This window comes from Heterodontus francisci, chromosome 16 (genome assembly GCF_036365525.1).
Source record: "Heterodontus francisci isolate sHetFra1 chromosome 16, sHetFra1.hap1, whole genome shotgun sequence".
NCBI classification, from domain to species: domain Eukaryota; kingdom Metazoa; phylum Chordata; class Chondrichthyes; order Heterodontiformes; family Heterodontidae; genus Heterodontus; species Heterodontus francisci.
In genome coordinates, this window is record NC_090386.1 from 68332810 (window position 1) to 68347417 (window position 14608).

General features: G+C 40.0%; 1 protein-coding gene across 3 annotated transcripts in view; it reads right to left on the reverse strand.

Moving 5' to 3' along the window:
- The window catches only part of LOC137378480 (myelin transcription factor 1-like), a 179766-nt gene that overhangs the window by 44142 nt on the left and 121016 nt on the right, over window positions 1-14608 (reverse strand). For all 3 annotated transcript variants that reach the window (XM_068048810.1, XM_068048809.1, XM_068048808.1), the window contains 9 exons: window positions 11307-11369; window positions 10725-10990; window positions 8801-9694; window positions 6713-6847; window positions 5032-5122; window positions 3182-3289; window positions 2041-2252; window positions 1393-1595; window positions 468-728 (listed from right to left, as the gene is read on the reverse strand). In XM_068048810.1, the coding sequence (XP_067904911.1) occupies window positions 468-728; window positions 1393-1595; window positions 2041-2252; window positions 3182-3289; window positions 5032-5122; window positions 6713-6847; window positions 8801-9694; window positions 10725-10990; window positions 11307-11369 (2233 nt within the window). The remainder of the gene's footprint in view (window positions 1-467; window positions 729-1392; window positions 1596-2040; window positions 2253-3181; window positions 3290-5031; window positions 5123-6712; window positions 6848-8800; window positions 9695-10724; window positions 10991-11306; window positions 11370-14608) is intronic.

Here is a 14608-nt window from a genome sequence, read left to right on the forward strand (position 1 = left end):
TTGGATCAGCAAGCAATTTAACCTTCACTATGTGCAGCAAGCTTTTTTTTGTAAATAAGACATTTTTGAGATGATCTAATGTTGTGAAGCACTTACATATGTTTGCACTGAGTCACAGAATAACAATAATCAAAATTTCCCGCATGGGTAGTTCTAGATCTGAGCTGAGTCATCAGGCAGGAAGGGGAATTTGGAAGTTGAGTCAACTAGGGTCACCTTTATGAGTCAGTCATCACTTGCAGGAGAATAAAGGAGAAAGGGGGAGTGATGAAAGTATGATTGAAATAAAGTATTTTGAACCAAATGATGTGTTGAGGTTATGTTGTTTCATTTATCTAATAATTGAATTTGTTTGTAAACCAAATGATATATTTTTTGATACACTTTTTGCGGATGCCACTGACTTAACAGAAAACAGCAAATTTCTCATTAGCTGTCAATCAAATGTTACCCTTGCAAGAACTCACCTCTTCAGACTCTTCCTCCCTCTGTCTGCTTGGCTTTGTGTAGTCAATAGGGCCATCATATTCATCCTGTTTAGAAGTTTGACTGGACTGCGGAGAACCCATTACACTGCTACATGTGCTGTTGCTTCCATGAAGGTAGGAGGAGGATAAATCTGCTGACCTCACATTCGAGCTTATCACAGAAAATACATTTTCCCTTTTACGGTTTTTATTCATGCTGAGATCAAGGGTTCCATTTTCATCTACTTCAATATCCATGTTCTGCAAAATAATTGAACAAGGGTTTCATCAAAAACTACTTCGTATTTTTGAAAATGCAATCATATTTTTGTTACTTTAGTCAGCCTGGTTAATATAGTTTGATATTACTAATGGAGCTCCCCATATCTTTGCTCATAGTAAGTCTTTGAGTGCACTGTTTTATAATGGCAAGAGTGTTACACGATTTTAGCACAAAGTATTATTCTGCTGTATAATGGAGCTGTGTGTAAATCGGCTTGTCCCTTTAAGGTCACCAAGTCTAAATGACATAATAGACACATGCTGGGGTCAGTTGGAGGGTAACTGTTTCTGTGCTGAATGACAGCTTATAAATCCCTGGCTTTTCCTAAGCTCAGAGGAAATCAGCAGTACAGGACTGCTTTTCCTTTGCTTAATTTTTTTTAAAGCGTGATATAAAAATTTGGATCGGTGACAACTGTGACAGGCATGTCTCAAAACATTTCTGGACGTATAATACTGTTAACTATGTGAGCTGATGGCAATAACGAACTGCAGCACACATATATTTTGGTAGTTTTAACAGTTGGTTTTGCCTGTTGCCAAACAATCCTAAGATGTTCCAATGCTTGAATTATACCTTCCTTGTTCAATATTTCCTAAACAACCCATCTCACTATACAGTTAGTGGGATGCAATGACTTACCTTAGAGGGGTGATCCTGATGCTTAGTGCTTAGATTCTCTGGCATTTCCCAACAACGTGTAGATAGATTGAGGATAGCTGTGGCAGCCATATGTGCAGCTTCTGCATCATGAGCATAGTCGTAGCCACCAGATGAGGATGAGCTTTTAACATAGTTAGTAGACAGACTGTGACTGGGTGAGGAGGCCTTTGGGAATGGTTTTGCTGTGCAGGAAAACATGGAAAAATTAAATAAGTTAGCAATATTCCACCTCGAATTATTTCAATATTAATTCTGTGGTTCACAAAATGATATGGATCATATCAAAGGGACAGCTGATTTCAGGAGATCTAGATTCTGATCAGCCTTAACCTTTTCAGGTGTAATACACTGTATTTGTTTCTGACTGAGATGCAATCGGAAATAATCATAAATGCAGATATTTAAGATACAATTTATGTTGCCATTTAAGATCAGCTTTGTCATTTTGTAGCACAAAATTTTCATGCTAAAATTGCTAATAACACAATCAATTCAGTAGTACTTAATCTGAAGCGTGAAATAAATTGCTTTTCTGTCACTCCTAATATTAAGTGACAGAGGCTGCAGGTTCCGGCTTTCATTCAACCTTGATATTTGATTGTTTTGAGTTTCAAAATACCTACTTACATTTAAATGTTTTGGGTGAGCTTTCAGATGTCTGAAGTTTTGGAGCGATCACACGTTTCCCAAAAACCTGCGCATCAAAACTAGCATAATCAAACGTAACCTTGGAGTACTTCTCCAACTCCTTCGCTAGGTTAGCACGAGGGGTGACTGGCAGCATGTTAGGCCTGTAGCTATAGTGTGGAATTTCCAACTGTTTCACGAAGCACATCGGCCTGGAAGTCACAAGGAGTTAAAAGTTGAATTGCAAAGCAATGTCCAAGCCTATGCCTTGTTCCAGTTATTTAGAGATGTCATTCCAAATGAGCAAAGCCATTTTAATTTTCATTCATTTTGTGCAAACAACATTAGTTTGTGCAAAAAAATGTAAAAGAAGCTTCAAACTTAATCACGCTGATAATACCTGCTAGTTTCTCCTAGAGTGGAAATTTCTGGACATCAATTCACTTTCAAGACTGCCACAAGATTCAGATAGCTCCATTATCCAAATTTGTATTATTAAGGTCACACCATGTTGTAATTTATCTGAATGCCACATGTGGAAATTGCTGAGATTGACATATTCCATCCATATTTTATCAGACATATTATTTGAGTTTCTAATAATCAGATGATCCACTGAAAACATGTGAATGGATATAATATCCACAGTATTGATATTTTACAAATTTGTACACTTGGTGCAGACCTTCCCCCAATGGAAATAAACATTGGAAATTACTTTCAATAATTAAGGTCAGTGGGTCCACAGGATTGTCCTCCAATTGATGGAAAGTCCTGCAGGATACGCTGCTTTCTATGCCCAAATTCCCAATTAGCACTCATAGTCTAGTAAAGCTATATGCTCCGGTGCGAATTTGTAATGTACCCATATACTAAGATATTGTTTACATTGCTTTTTAAAAATCAGCTTTGTCATAACGTTACGCAGAATTTCCATGCTAAAATTGATTAAAAAAAATATTCAATGTAAAAAATAATTTGCGGACTGTGTCATTTCAAGATCTGTGCATGTAAACAGGACACCTGGTAGTTATTTCTTGATTATCTAAACAGTGGTGCACAGAAGGTGTTTCTTGTAATATGCTGTAATCTTTGCAACTTTCACTGATTTGCCTTAGGCTCTTTGGTGTAGTAAACCTACCTCAATACTCTGTCAGAACTTTGGCTGCTCTTGGGAGATTCACTGTTATGCTGTTTCTCATGAGATTTTGCCAGCTTCTCAGCAGCAGCAATGGGACATCCAGAAAGGCTGTGACAAAGAAAGCAGTAATTTAAATTAGCTACACTTATGAGGACAGCTTTGCGTCTAAATGATAAAAAACTGTATTATAGATACATAGGGCTGCACTTTGTGACTGGTCTTGTATGAACCCTTAACAATCTTGTACTAAATTCCTCTGTGCATTTTTTGAATATAGGGATTAACCCATTTGTTCTAAGCATGCCATACAGAAACAGCACTGAACAGAAAATATATTTGGTAATTTCTAGACTACTGTAAATAAATAAGCTTGCCACACTATTTTGGTGCTGGTTATATTCAGTATTTCTTTTTATTCAGCAAGCTAACTGTTAAGTCAACTTCTCAGTTCTGTACATTTGACTATATTAAATTTTGGAAACTTAATGGTAAAGAAAAAATAAAGTAATTGGTATTTATCTAGCACTTTTCATGCCACACAACACTTCACAGGTATTTAAGTACTTTTTAAGTATAGTAATTGTTGTGATGTAGGGAAAGATGGCAGCCAATTTGCACAGAGCAAGGGCTCACAGCAGCAATGAGATAAATGACCAGATAATTTGTTTTAGTAATACTGATTGAGGAAAAATATTGTCTAGGACACTGGAAGCACTCTTCTTTGAATAGTGCCACAGGATCTTTTATGTTCTCCTCAGAAAGGAGACAAGGCCTTTGTTCAACATCTTATGTGAAAGAAAGCACATCTGACAGTGCAACACTCCCTCAGTGCTAGCCTGGATTATGTGCACAACTATTTGGAGGGGGACTTGAACCCATGACTTTCTGGCATGGAGGTGAGTGTGCTACAACTGGGCCACGCTTGATAACCATGGTTTCTGCTCCAATATGTGTGTGCAAATGTCAGGTGAGGACAAGATCAGGTTCAGCTGTGATGCTTTCCAGGAGGCACTGGACAGTGATCAGGAACAGCTGATTTTCCCCCTCTCCCATCTCTCTCCTAACCCAGGGCCGGTGAGGTCAAATGTACCCCAGTGGAGTTAAGCAAAGTTAGCAAAGGCTGGGAGTGGAACAAGGAACCTACTGGATTCTGTGTGGCTCAACTTCTCACTGGATAAATACATTGACCCATGTACAGTGCAAATGAATAGCACTGAGTCAACATAATGAGACTTGGCTGAGGCATCAGGTAGCAGATGTTCTTCCAGAGAAGTCAAAACTGGTCAATCCTGCACAGCTACTAGAAACCTGTTCTGAGGCAGAGTCCTGGAAGGAGGCAATTTGCCTCCTCCCTTTTTAAAAACGATTGCCATAATTAATGTTACTTTTAATTTATTTCCGTAACCAGGCGCATTACCTGATGGAGAGGACAGGTGACAATGTGCTATCAGGTCTCTGCCTTTAGGTAGCTGTTAGCACATCTTGATTTCCCTCCCTTCTTTAGGGAGATGTCCAGTGTTGCTCCTGCTGACAGATTAACCATGACTGTGTGGTATAGTGCACTGGAGCATTAACGTGTGATACCAGCTACCTTCCTGCTCTCTAAGTTAGGAAATCATTTGTTCAACCTTCTTTGAAAGTCCAAAAGAATTGACAGAAACTATCTTTTTCCTAAGGCTATATAAGGAAAACAGTGTGCAGATTTTCAAAATAAACAAAGGCTTCAAGAATAAATTTTAGTCAGATTTACCATCCATCCCAATACTGTAGCACAATTGTTCTGCAGCATTTTTCACCTTTAAATGATGTCAAAGTATAATGAATCAGCTATATGAAGAAAACGTCCCTACCTCCTGTGTGTATTTCGGTTGCTGTTGACATGCCCCTGTCCCGTGCAGCCTGGTGTGGGGCACTTCAGAACATTTTCATGCATGGCAAGGACTGAATAAGCAAGTGAAAAGCAAAAAGTATCAAACACTGACTGCCTTTTTAGAAGCAGTATCACCACTTCATGATGGTGTTCAGATAAAGCTTGTAAAATGTAAGTTGCTTGGCAGATATGTTTTGGGCCGTTTCATCTGAGCTTTAGTTTCATGGACCAAATCATAAGCATCAGTTACGTGGGTAATCTTCATTTGTGAATGTTGCAGGATATTTAACCTTGTGGGGAGGGAATCACAGGGAAATATGATCCTGTTCTCACCCACTATCCACTTAGACAGTTTTCCAGCAGGGGTCACTGGATAGCGATCAAGGGCAGGAAGCCTGAATGATTTTCTTCTTCCTTGCTCAGGAATGCTGAGGCCAACAGTATCACTTCAGCTGCTGCTAACTCAGCACAAACTAGCAATTGAACTTGGAACTTTCTGGTCTGTATGACTCAGTTATAAGCTTATTTTACATACAAGTAAATCACTGAGGGATTGAAGAGCGCAGATTTAAATTATAAATAATTTAAAATGCGGGAAGTTTTTACCTAAACGAAAAGTGCACAAGAAAGAATCATATCTCTGAGACAGTCATTATTAGGATTGTTTTCAACTAATCAAGGAGCTCACTGATAATACTATAAGCAGTGCAAATATTTCCACCATTGGCACTAACGCTTTATGTCAAGGATTTTATTTGATAGACCAAATGGTTCAGTTTATCCAAAAAGCATGACCCTTTTCACTATTATCACACATGTACCACAGGGGCAGTTGAGGTGAATATTATAGCTGTATTTAAGGGGAAGTTAGATAAGCATATGAGGGAGAAGTAAATACAGGGTTATGCTGATCGAGTTGGATGAGGAACGGTGGGAGGAGGCTTGAGTGGAGCATAAATGCCGGCATAGACTGGTTGGGTCAAATGGCCTATTTCTGTGTTGCATATTCCATGTAATTCTGTGTAATATGTACTTTCTGATTTAAAGACACTTTTTTCTTAATATAATAGTCTGCTTTCAGAAAGATAATTTTTGATGTTATGCTATTGATTTAAAAGTGATCTTCATTATCAACAGCTGAGTCAATGATGACCGTTGAACATTTTTTACATAAGTTTATAAACAACAATTTATCATGGTCACCCCAAACCCAGGAGTGGTAGTATGCTCAGCCTGACAATTACCTGTCAGCGATGTTAGTGCACAAATACTTTACATGGTCAAATCAAATTCCTCTGCTATTTTCATGGAGACATGAACGTGTTTATTTTATAAGGGTTAACACTTCCATTTAAAATACCAGAGAGAAGAATGCAATATGAGAAAATAATTTATTTGTACAATATCATTGCTGGGTGGTCAATGACATACACAGGTAAGTTTACAAATTGGCACTCCTGTGGCAGAGCTTTATCTGCTGGGAGTGAATGTGGGTGAAAACTCCCATAATTTTCTATCCACTTCAAATAATAAATGTAAAATCACCTAAGTAATGCCATGAGGCTCTGTGTTGGGAACAACAATAGGTAAAATGAACCATTTAGCAGTGCTGTGAAGTTAAACCATCCTAGGATCAATCTCATAAAAAGAAATCTACTCACTCTCTGGAGGTATTTTATCCTTGTGGGGGCACCCAGAAAGGCTACGATGATGTGGATACAATCCTGTCACATGACCGGTGCCATCACAGCCTGGGGTAGGGCACTTGATCTCTCTCTTCTCAGATCTTGAGGGATCTATACAACAGTGTGTACAGAAAACACCAATACTAAGAATTCCTTTGTGTGCTTCTTACAGTTAGTTTATCCTCTAAAGTCACAGGAAGCTCGTAAAGTACAGTTCTGTGTCAGCTGCAGAGACTGTAGTAAAAGTTTGTGTCCCTGTCACAGTCACTATCTCTGCTGCTGGCAAAGTACTAAAATCTATCTACTTTACTAGTACAGGTCTTTTTTCCCCCTTTTTTAAAATAAACTAAACCAGTGGATAATTTAAGCCAAGGGAAAATCACAAGATAGATTCACATGCCGAATGCCAATCGGCCATCTCAGCCATCCAGAAATACTCTACAATTCTCCCATCAGTATGCAAAATGATTCCAGGGTTTACCTGAAAATCGATTCCATATGTTGACCATTTGTGTGAAGAAGAACTTCCTGACATCGTTTGAGTCCTACTATCCTAGTTTAATTTGAAATAGTGTTCATGATTGATCTTTTGTCTGCTGTTTATTATCTTATATACAACAATAAAGCCCCCTCAGTCATCTCCAAAAGTAGGCAAATTTTTTGCTGCTGAATTTTAAAGTTTCATTCAAGTTAAATATAAAGACATTGAACTAAATGTATGTTAATGAACATCTGAAGATACATTTTAAATGATAATCGTTTCATAAAATCTTTACTGAACAATATGTAATTCAATTAAATATGGAAAATTACATGGGTTGCAGTTGATTTTGGTTAATAATGAGTGTAAAAGCCCATTATTTCAAGGGTGTGAATTATAATTCCACTATTCAGCAAAGTGAAATTAAAAAAAATATATAGTTCACTCCAGCAAATTATTACTTAATGGTCATTTCAGGATGGATTTAAATCTTAAAAATGAACCACACACAGAATAAATAGACTACTGCATTATTCATTGGTATGTTACTAATGTTCTTTCAATTGTATCAAAGTCCCCTGTAATAATTTATTGTTCTAACATACAGTCACAAATGGCTTATCCTTTATGCATTGAGTCTCTGATACTGAAATTACTACATGTGACACTAACGTATAAACATTTAATGCCTTTGTCTGTATTCTTCCCCGCTATTTCAGCAGAGGCACTATCCATTTATTCTGAACAGGTAAATGACTCCATAAAATAGAAGAGTCAGAAATTTCAGAAAACATGTTAAGCATTCATACTGTATCATTATATCTCAATTTCAAGGCTTTTGATTTTTTTTTCACCTTATTTGTCCTTGCTTGCTCAACACTGTGGCTCATGCCAGCAAACAGCAGCTACAGCACTCTGTACCTCCAAGAGGGAGGATTTTTTACAGAATGATCCTGGATATTAAGTGTTGGTAGGGCTACTTAACCATGGGACCAACCACAGATAGACCAAAGTTTACAGATAAGCGTTCAACAAAGGTCACTTGAAAGAGATCAAGCTCAGACACTCTGGTAACTTATTATCCTTCCTATTATCCATATGCATATGTCAACTTTAGCTTCCCACTTCCTGAGATCACTGTACTAGGGATGGGAACTAGACCTTCTTTGTCTACATAACACCACACAATGCATGTAGCCACTAAGTCATCCTGTGGGCTATCAGCTGGCTATGTTATGCAAAAATAATAAGCCACTTTTAGGTTCTCTTCGCTTTTCACAAAAGTAAAATACCAAAATGCTATAATCAAGTGCTGTTTTTACAATATTTTGTGTTTTTAAACTGCACTAGGGTTGAATAATTCAGAGAAATGTTTTAGTGTGTTTAATAGCTCTGGCTTCAGTACTAGCACAGCTGCAGAGCATGTGTAATTTTCTCAGTGTGTGATCAGTTATTTTATGCATATGGTACAGCACTTTTTATGCTCAACGTGGTGGAATAACAATGTACACTGCACTGAAAATTAAATCCATGTACATAGAATAATCAAGTAATTGTCATCCAAGCTACAGTCTGCCACTTACCTTTACTATAAAGGTTCTTCCTTATGGAATCCAAAGATTTGTTTGGCTTGTCTTCCATGTGGATATGCCTCATCTGTTCCCCTGATATCCTACTGGGCTCTCTGTTTACATCTTCTCTCTTCATCTTCACCTGCTCAGCTTTCAAAGCAATGGCCTGCTCAAGAAGCCCAAGATTTCCTTTTGTCATCATGTCATAAATTTCTGACTCCTCAGTAATTGCAGACTTTGGAGGTAAACTCTCGCTCTCATCAGTGCATTCCTCCAGACTGTCCTCTGCAATTGCTGAACTTTCTGACTTTGGTTGTCCTTCACAATGAATTTCCTGTTCTGTCTCTTGTGATATCTGCACTATTACTTCAGCACTGTCCTTGTATTGCACATCAGTGGACTTGTTCTCCTCTGTATCCTGCTTGTCAGCCTCATCAACCTGTTGTTGGAAAACAATTGTCTGCTCATTGCAGTGAGAGGAATCAGTCTTGTCCTTAAATTCTTTGCACTGTTCTTCATTTGTTTCATCAGCAGATGGATGCACATTTTCAATTGTGTTTTCTTCAATCGAGTCATGATCCTGGTCAACTTCTTTTTCACATTCAGAATCTTCAGTCACAGTCTCACTTTCGATAATTTCCTTCCCAGAATCGCTTTCCTCTTCCATTGCCTCCTGATGCGTGCTGTCTTTTGTATATATGTGATGCTCAGTAGGTTGTGACTCAATGTTACTTGGCTTTTTATCTGAGAATGAAGGAATGGCGGTATCATCTACTATTTTGCCAAGATTTAGAAGTGATTTGGCAACTAATTCCTGATAGCTAACAAAATCGTCCTTTCGAGTGCTGACATTTTTGGCTCCATCCTCCCAATAATGCCTATTATCTGGCCCTTTATGCCTTCCATCTGCAATAAAAGAAAATGATACAAGTTCAGTTTCCATTATAACTGTACTTTCAGAAGAATATCCCAGACTTTTATCATTAATTGTTTTATTACACTAATACTAATTGATCACTTGTGGTGTTGCTCATAGGAAGTCGGATGATTTCTGTTTAATCGTGATGGGAGTGTTATATCAGATAGCATGCAATGTATTACTTTTGTTAATGAAATGAATCTGTTTAAAATAATCTGTCCCTTTAAAGTCACATAGTCTAACTGTTGAAAATCTTGAGGAACATTAGAGAAATTAGAGGTTGGTGAATGAAGTTTTCAGATTGTCAGCTGCCTGTAAATTCCTAGCTCCAGTTCAGAAGAAACCAGCATCAAATGAGTCTTTACACTTTTGGTACTTTGGAGTGTGATGTCCAAAGTGTGACAAATGTGCTTTTCAGTCCTTAAAATGCACTATGGTATCCTTCTACAGTAATCTAATAAACAGATTTATGGTTTTGTTTCTGAGGATTCCACTGATGCTTTGAATAATTTTTGCAGTGAAAAATGGGCAGAAGTGTTCAACTTCCAGAGTTATCTTTAGAATTCAGTGCTAAAATGTCATCAGATCGTTTAATAGATCCAAGATGTAATTTATACGGAATTATACTAGCAGATCTCCAGTAGCATTACTCATGGATTGTCTGAGATCTGGAGCACGGATTATATAGCTGCTAAAATGGAATTATGTTTATCCTGGCCTGCCCCTTTAAGGCCATTGCTCACGTACTCCACAGGAGAAGAGGTCTAACTAGGCAATTCCAGGTAATTGTAGCTGCTTGTAAAATACTGGTTCCAATCCAGAAGAATCCAGCAAGGTTGTTGTGTAGCTGTAGCAAAACGAACATTTGGTTTCCAACAGGTACACACTGAGCTGTTATACACACTACAAGATCTTGTGGCATATACCATGGTGATCTAGAGGTTTGTTTATTATGATATAGCATCTATTCAAAATTAATTGTAATACTTCTGTGGATTTTGGTGATTTATACTGCACCTGGTACTGATTCAGTGCTTTCAATTTCTTCCATATTTTTTTCTTCTTCCTCTTCCTCTTCTATTTCTTCTTCAACTTCAAGTGCTTCTTCTGATTCATCTACAAACGATTCTTCCTTTATCTCCAATTCAACTACTCCATCACTATCTCCATTATAACCTTCATCCAAAGCAAGTTTCAATGGATGAGATTTCCTTTTGATTAGAGGTTGATCAGAATCGGTGTCTTGTATTTTCCTTTTCTTGGCCAAAGGGCAGCCTTGTGAACTTGTAATAAAAAGACCCATAATTTTACAGTTTCTTGAAAGCCATTTGCATTTTTTTTAAACATAAAAGTTCAAATATACTAAAGTACTTGCTTTAAATAGATTCTTCAACTATTTCAAGTTTCTAAATATTGAATGAAAGTTGTCAGTAAACTCAGGCCCTAAAATTATACCATGGGATGTTGCACCCAAAAATGTTTGCCTGAAACTATTCTCTGCTATTTAGTAGAGGTGTTATCCCATTTTGAACATACTAGTATCCCATGGTGCAATTTTAGGGCCATGGTCTTTAATTTTGCAAAAGTAGAAAGATTTACCTTCTGTGCCGTGCATATTTTCCACTAGCATGACCTGAGCCGTTACATCCTGGAGTAGGGCAGCTGAACAATAAAATGATGAAAATGTCAAAACTTTTGGACGATAAAGCACACAACACGATATTATATGGTCTATCTCTTCTCCTTGTTAACTGACTTTGGGGATGGCAATGCTCTGCTCAATAACGTTAGTGAGCAAAGAGGGGTAAGTAAGTATAAAATGCGATTTCCCATTTCTGTGCCCTTTTTATTTATTTGTTCATGGGATGTGGGCGTCGCTGGCCAGGCCAGCATTTATTGCTCATCCCTAATTGCCCTTAAGGAGGTGGTAGTGAGCTTCCTTCTTGAACCGCTACAGTCCTTGGGGTGCAGGTACACCCACATGCTGTTAAGAAGAGAGTTCCAGGAATTTGACCCAGCGACAGTGAAGGAACAGTGATATATTTCCAAGTCAGGATGCTGTGTGGCTTGGAGGGGAACTTGCAGGTGGTGGTGTTCCCAGGCATCTGCTGCTCTTGTTCTTCTGGGTGGTGGAGGTCATGGGTTTGGAAGGCACTGTCGAAGGAGCCTTGGTGAGTTGCTGCAGTGCATCTTGTAGATGGTACACACTGCTGCCACTGTGCATCGGTGGTGAAGGGAGTAAATGTTGGACGTGGTGGATGGGGTGCCGATCAAGAGGACTGCTTTGTCCAGGATAGTGTCGAGCTTCTTGAGTGTTGTTGGAGCTGCAACCATCCAGGCAAGTGGAGAGTAATCCATCACACTCCTGAATTGTGCCTTGTAGATGGTGGACAGGCACTGGGGAGTCAGGAGGTGAGTTACTCGATGTAGAATTCCCAACTTATGACCTGCTCTTGTAGCTACAGTATTCATGTGGCTGGTCCAGTTCAGTTTCTGGTCAATGGTAACCCCCCAGATGTTGATAATGGGGGATTCAGTGATGGCAATGCCATTGAACATTAAGGGGAGATGGTTAGATTCTGTCTTGTTGGAGATGGTCATTACCTGGCACTTGTGTGGAGCGATTGTTACTTGCCACTTATCAGCCTAAGGTTGGATGTTGTCCAGGTCTTGCTGCATATGCACATGAGCTGTTTCAGTATCTGAGGAGTCGCGAATGGTGCTGAACATTGTGCAATCATCAGCGAACATCCCCATTTCAGACCTTATGATAGAGAGAAGGTCATTGATGAAGCAGTTGAAGATGGTTCGGCCTAGGACACTACCCTGAGGAACTCATGCCATGATGTCCTGTGACTGAGATGATTGACCTCCAACAACCATAACCATTTTCCTTCGCGCTAGTTATGATTCCAACCAGCGGAGAATTTTCCCCCCGATTCCCTTTGACTCTAGTTTCGCTAGGGCTCCTTGATGCCATACTCGGTTAAACACTGCGTGGTGTCAAAGGCAGTCACTCTCACCTCACCTCTGGAGTTCAGCTCTTTTGTCCATATTTGGACAAAGGTTGTAATGAGGTCAGGAGCTAAGTGGCCCTGACAGAACCCAAACTGAATGTCAGTGAGCAGGTTATTGCTGAGCAAGTGCCACTTGATATCACTGTCGACAACCCCTTTCATCACTTTGATGATGTTTGAGAGTAGACTGATAGGGTGGTAATTGGCCAGGTTGGATTTGTCCTGCTTTTTGTGTACACGACATACTTGGGCAATTTTCCACATTGCCGGGTAGATGCCAGTGTTGTAGCTGCACTGGAACAGCTTGGCTAGGGGTGCAGCTAGTTCTGGAGCACGTCTTCAGTACTATTGCCTGAATGTTGTCAAGGCCCATAGCCTCTGCAGTATCCAGTGCCTTCAGTCGTTTCTTGATATTACGTGGAGTGTATTGGATTGGCTGAAGACAAGCATCTGTGATGCTGGGGACCTCAGGAGGAGGCCGAGATGGATCACCCACTCGGCACTTCTGGCTGAAGATGGATACAAATGTTTCAGCCTTGTCTTTTGCACTGATGTGTTGGGTTCCCCCATCGTTTAGGATGGGGATATTTGTGGAGCCTCCTCCTCCTGTCAGTTGTTTAATTGTCCACAACCATACACGGCTGGATGTGGCAGGACTGCAGAGCTTAGATCTGATACGTTGGTTGTGGGATCACTTAACCCTATCTATCTCATGCTGCTTCCACAGTTTGGCATGCAAGTAGTCCTGTGTTGTAGCTTCACCAGGCTGACACCTCATTTTTAGGGAGGCCTGGTGCCCTCCTGCACTCTTCATTGAACCAGGTTGGTCCCCTAGCTTGATAGTAATGGTAAAGTGGGGGATATGCCGGGCCAAGAGGTTACAGATTGTGGTTGAATACAATTCTGCTGCTGCTGATGGCCCACAGCATCTCATGGATGCCTAGTTTTGAGCAGCTAGATCTGTTCGAAATCTATCCCATTTAGCACGGTGGTAATGCAACACAACACAATGGTGGGTATCCTCAAGTGAAGACGGAACTTTGTCTGCACAAGGACTGTGTGGTGGTCACTCCAACAATGCTGTCTTCGACAGATGTATCTGCGACAGGTAGATAGGTGAGGAGGAGGTCAACTATGTTTATCCCTCACCACCTGCTGCAGACCCAGTTATGTCCTTTAGGACTTGGCCAGCTCTGTCAGTAGTGCTGTTACTGAGCCACTCTTGGTGATAGACATTGAAGTTCCCCATCCAAAATACATTCTGTGCCCTTGCTACCCTTAGTGCTTCTTCCAATTGGTGTTCAACATGGAGAAGTACTGATTCATCAGCTGAGGGGGGAGCGGTAGGTGGTAATCAGCAAGAAGCTTTCCTTGCCCATGCTTGACCTGATATGAGACATCATGGGGTCTGGAGTCAATGTTGAGGACTCCCAGGGCAACTCCCTCCCGACTGTATACACTGTGCCGCCACCTCTGGTGGGTCTGTCCTGTTGGTGGGACAGGACGTGCTTGGGGATGGTGATGCCAGGGACATTGTCTGTAAGGTCAGGCTGTTGCTTGACTAGTCTGTGGGACAGCTCTCCCAATTTTGGCACAAGCCCCCAGATGTTAGTAAAGAGGACTTTGCAAGGTCAACAGGGCTAGGTTTGCCATTATCATTTCCAGTGCCTAGGTTGATCCATCCGGTTTCATTTGTTTTCTTATGCTTTGTGGCAGTTTAATTCGTTTTCTTACGCTTTGTGGCGGTTTAATACACCTAGCCATTTCAGAGGGCATTTAAGAGCCCGCCACATTGCTGTAGGTCTGCAGTCACATGTAGGCCAGACCAGCTAAGGATGGCAAATTTCTTTCCCTAATGGACAGTAGTGAACCGGATGGGTTTTT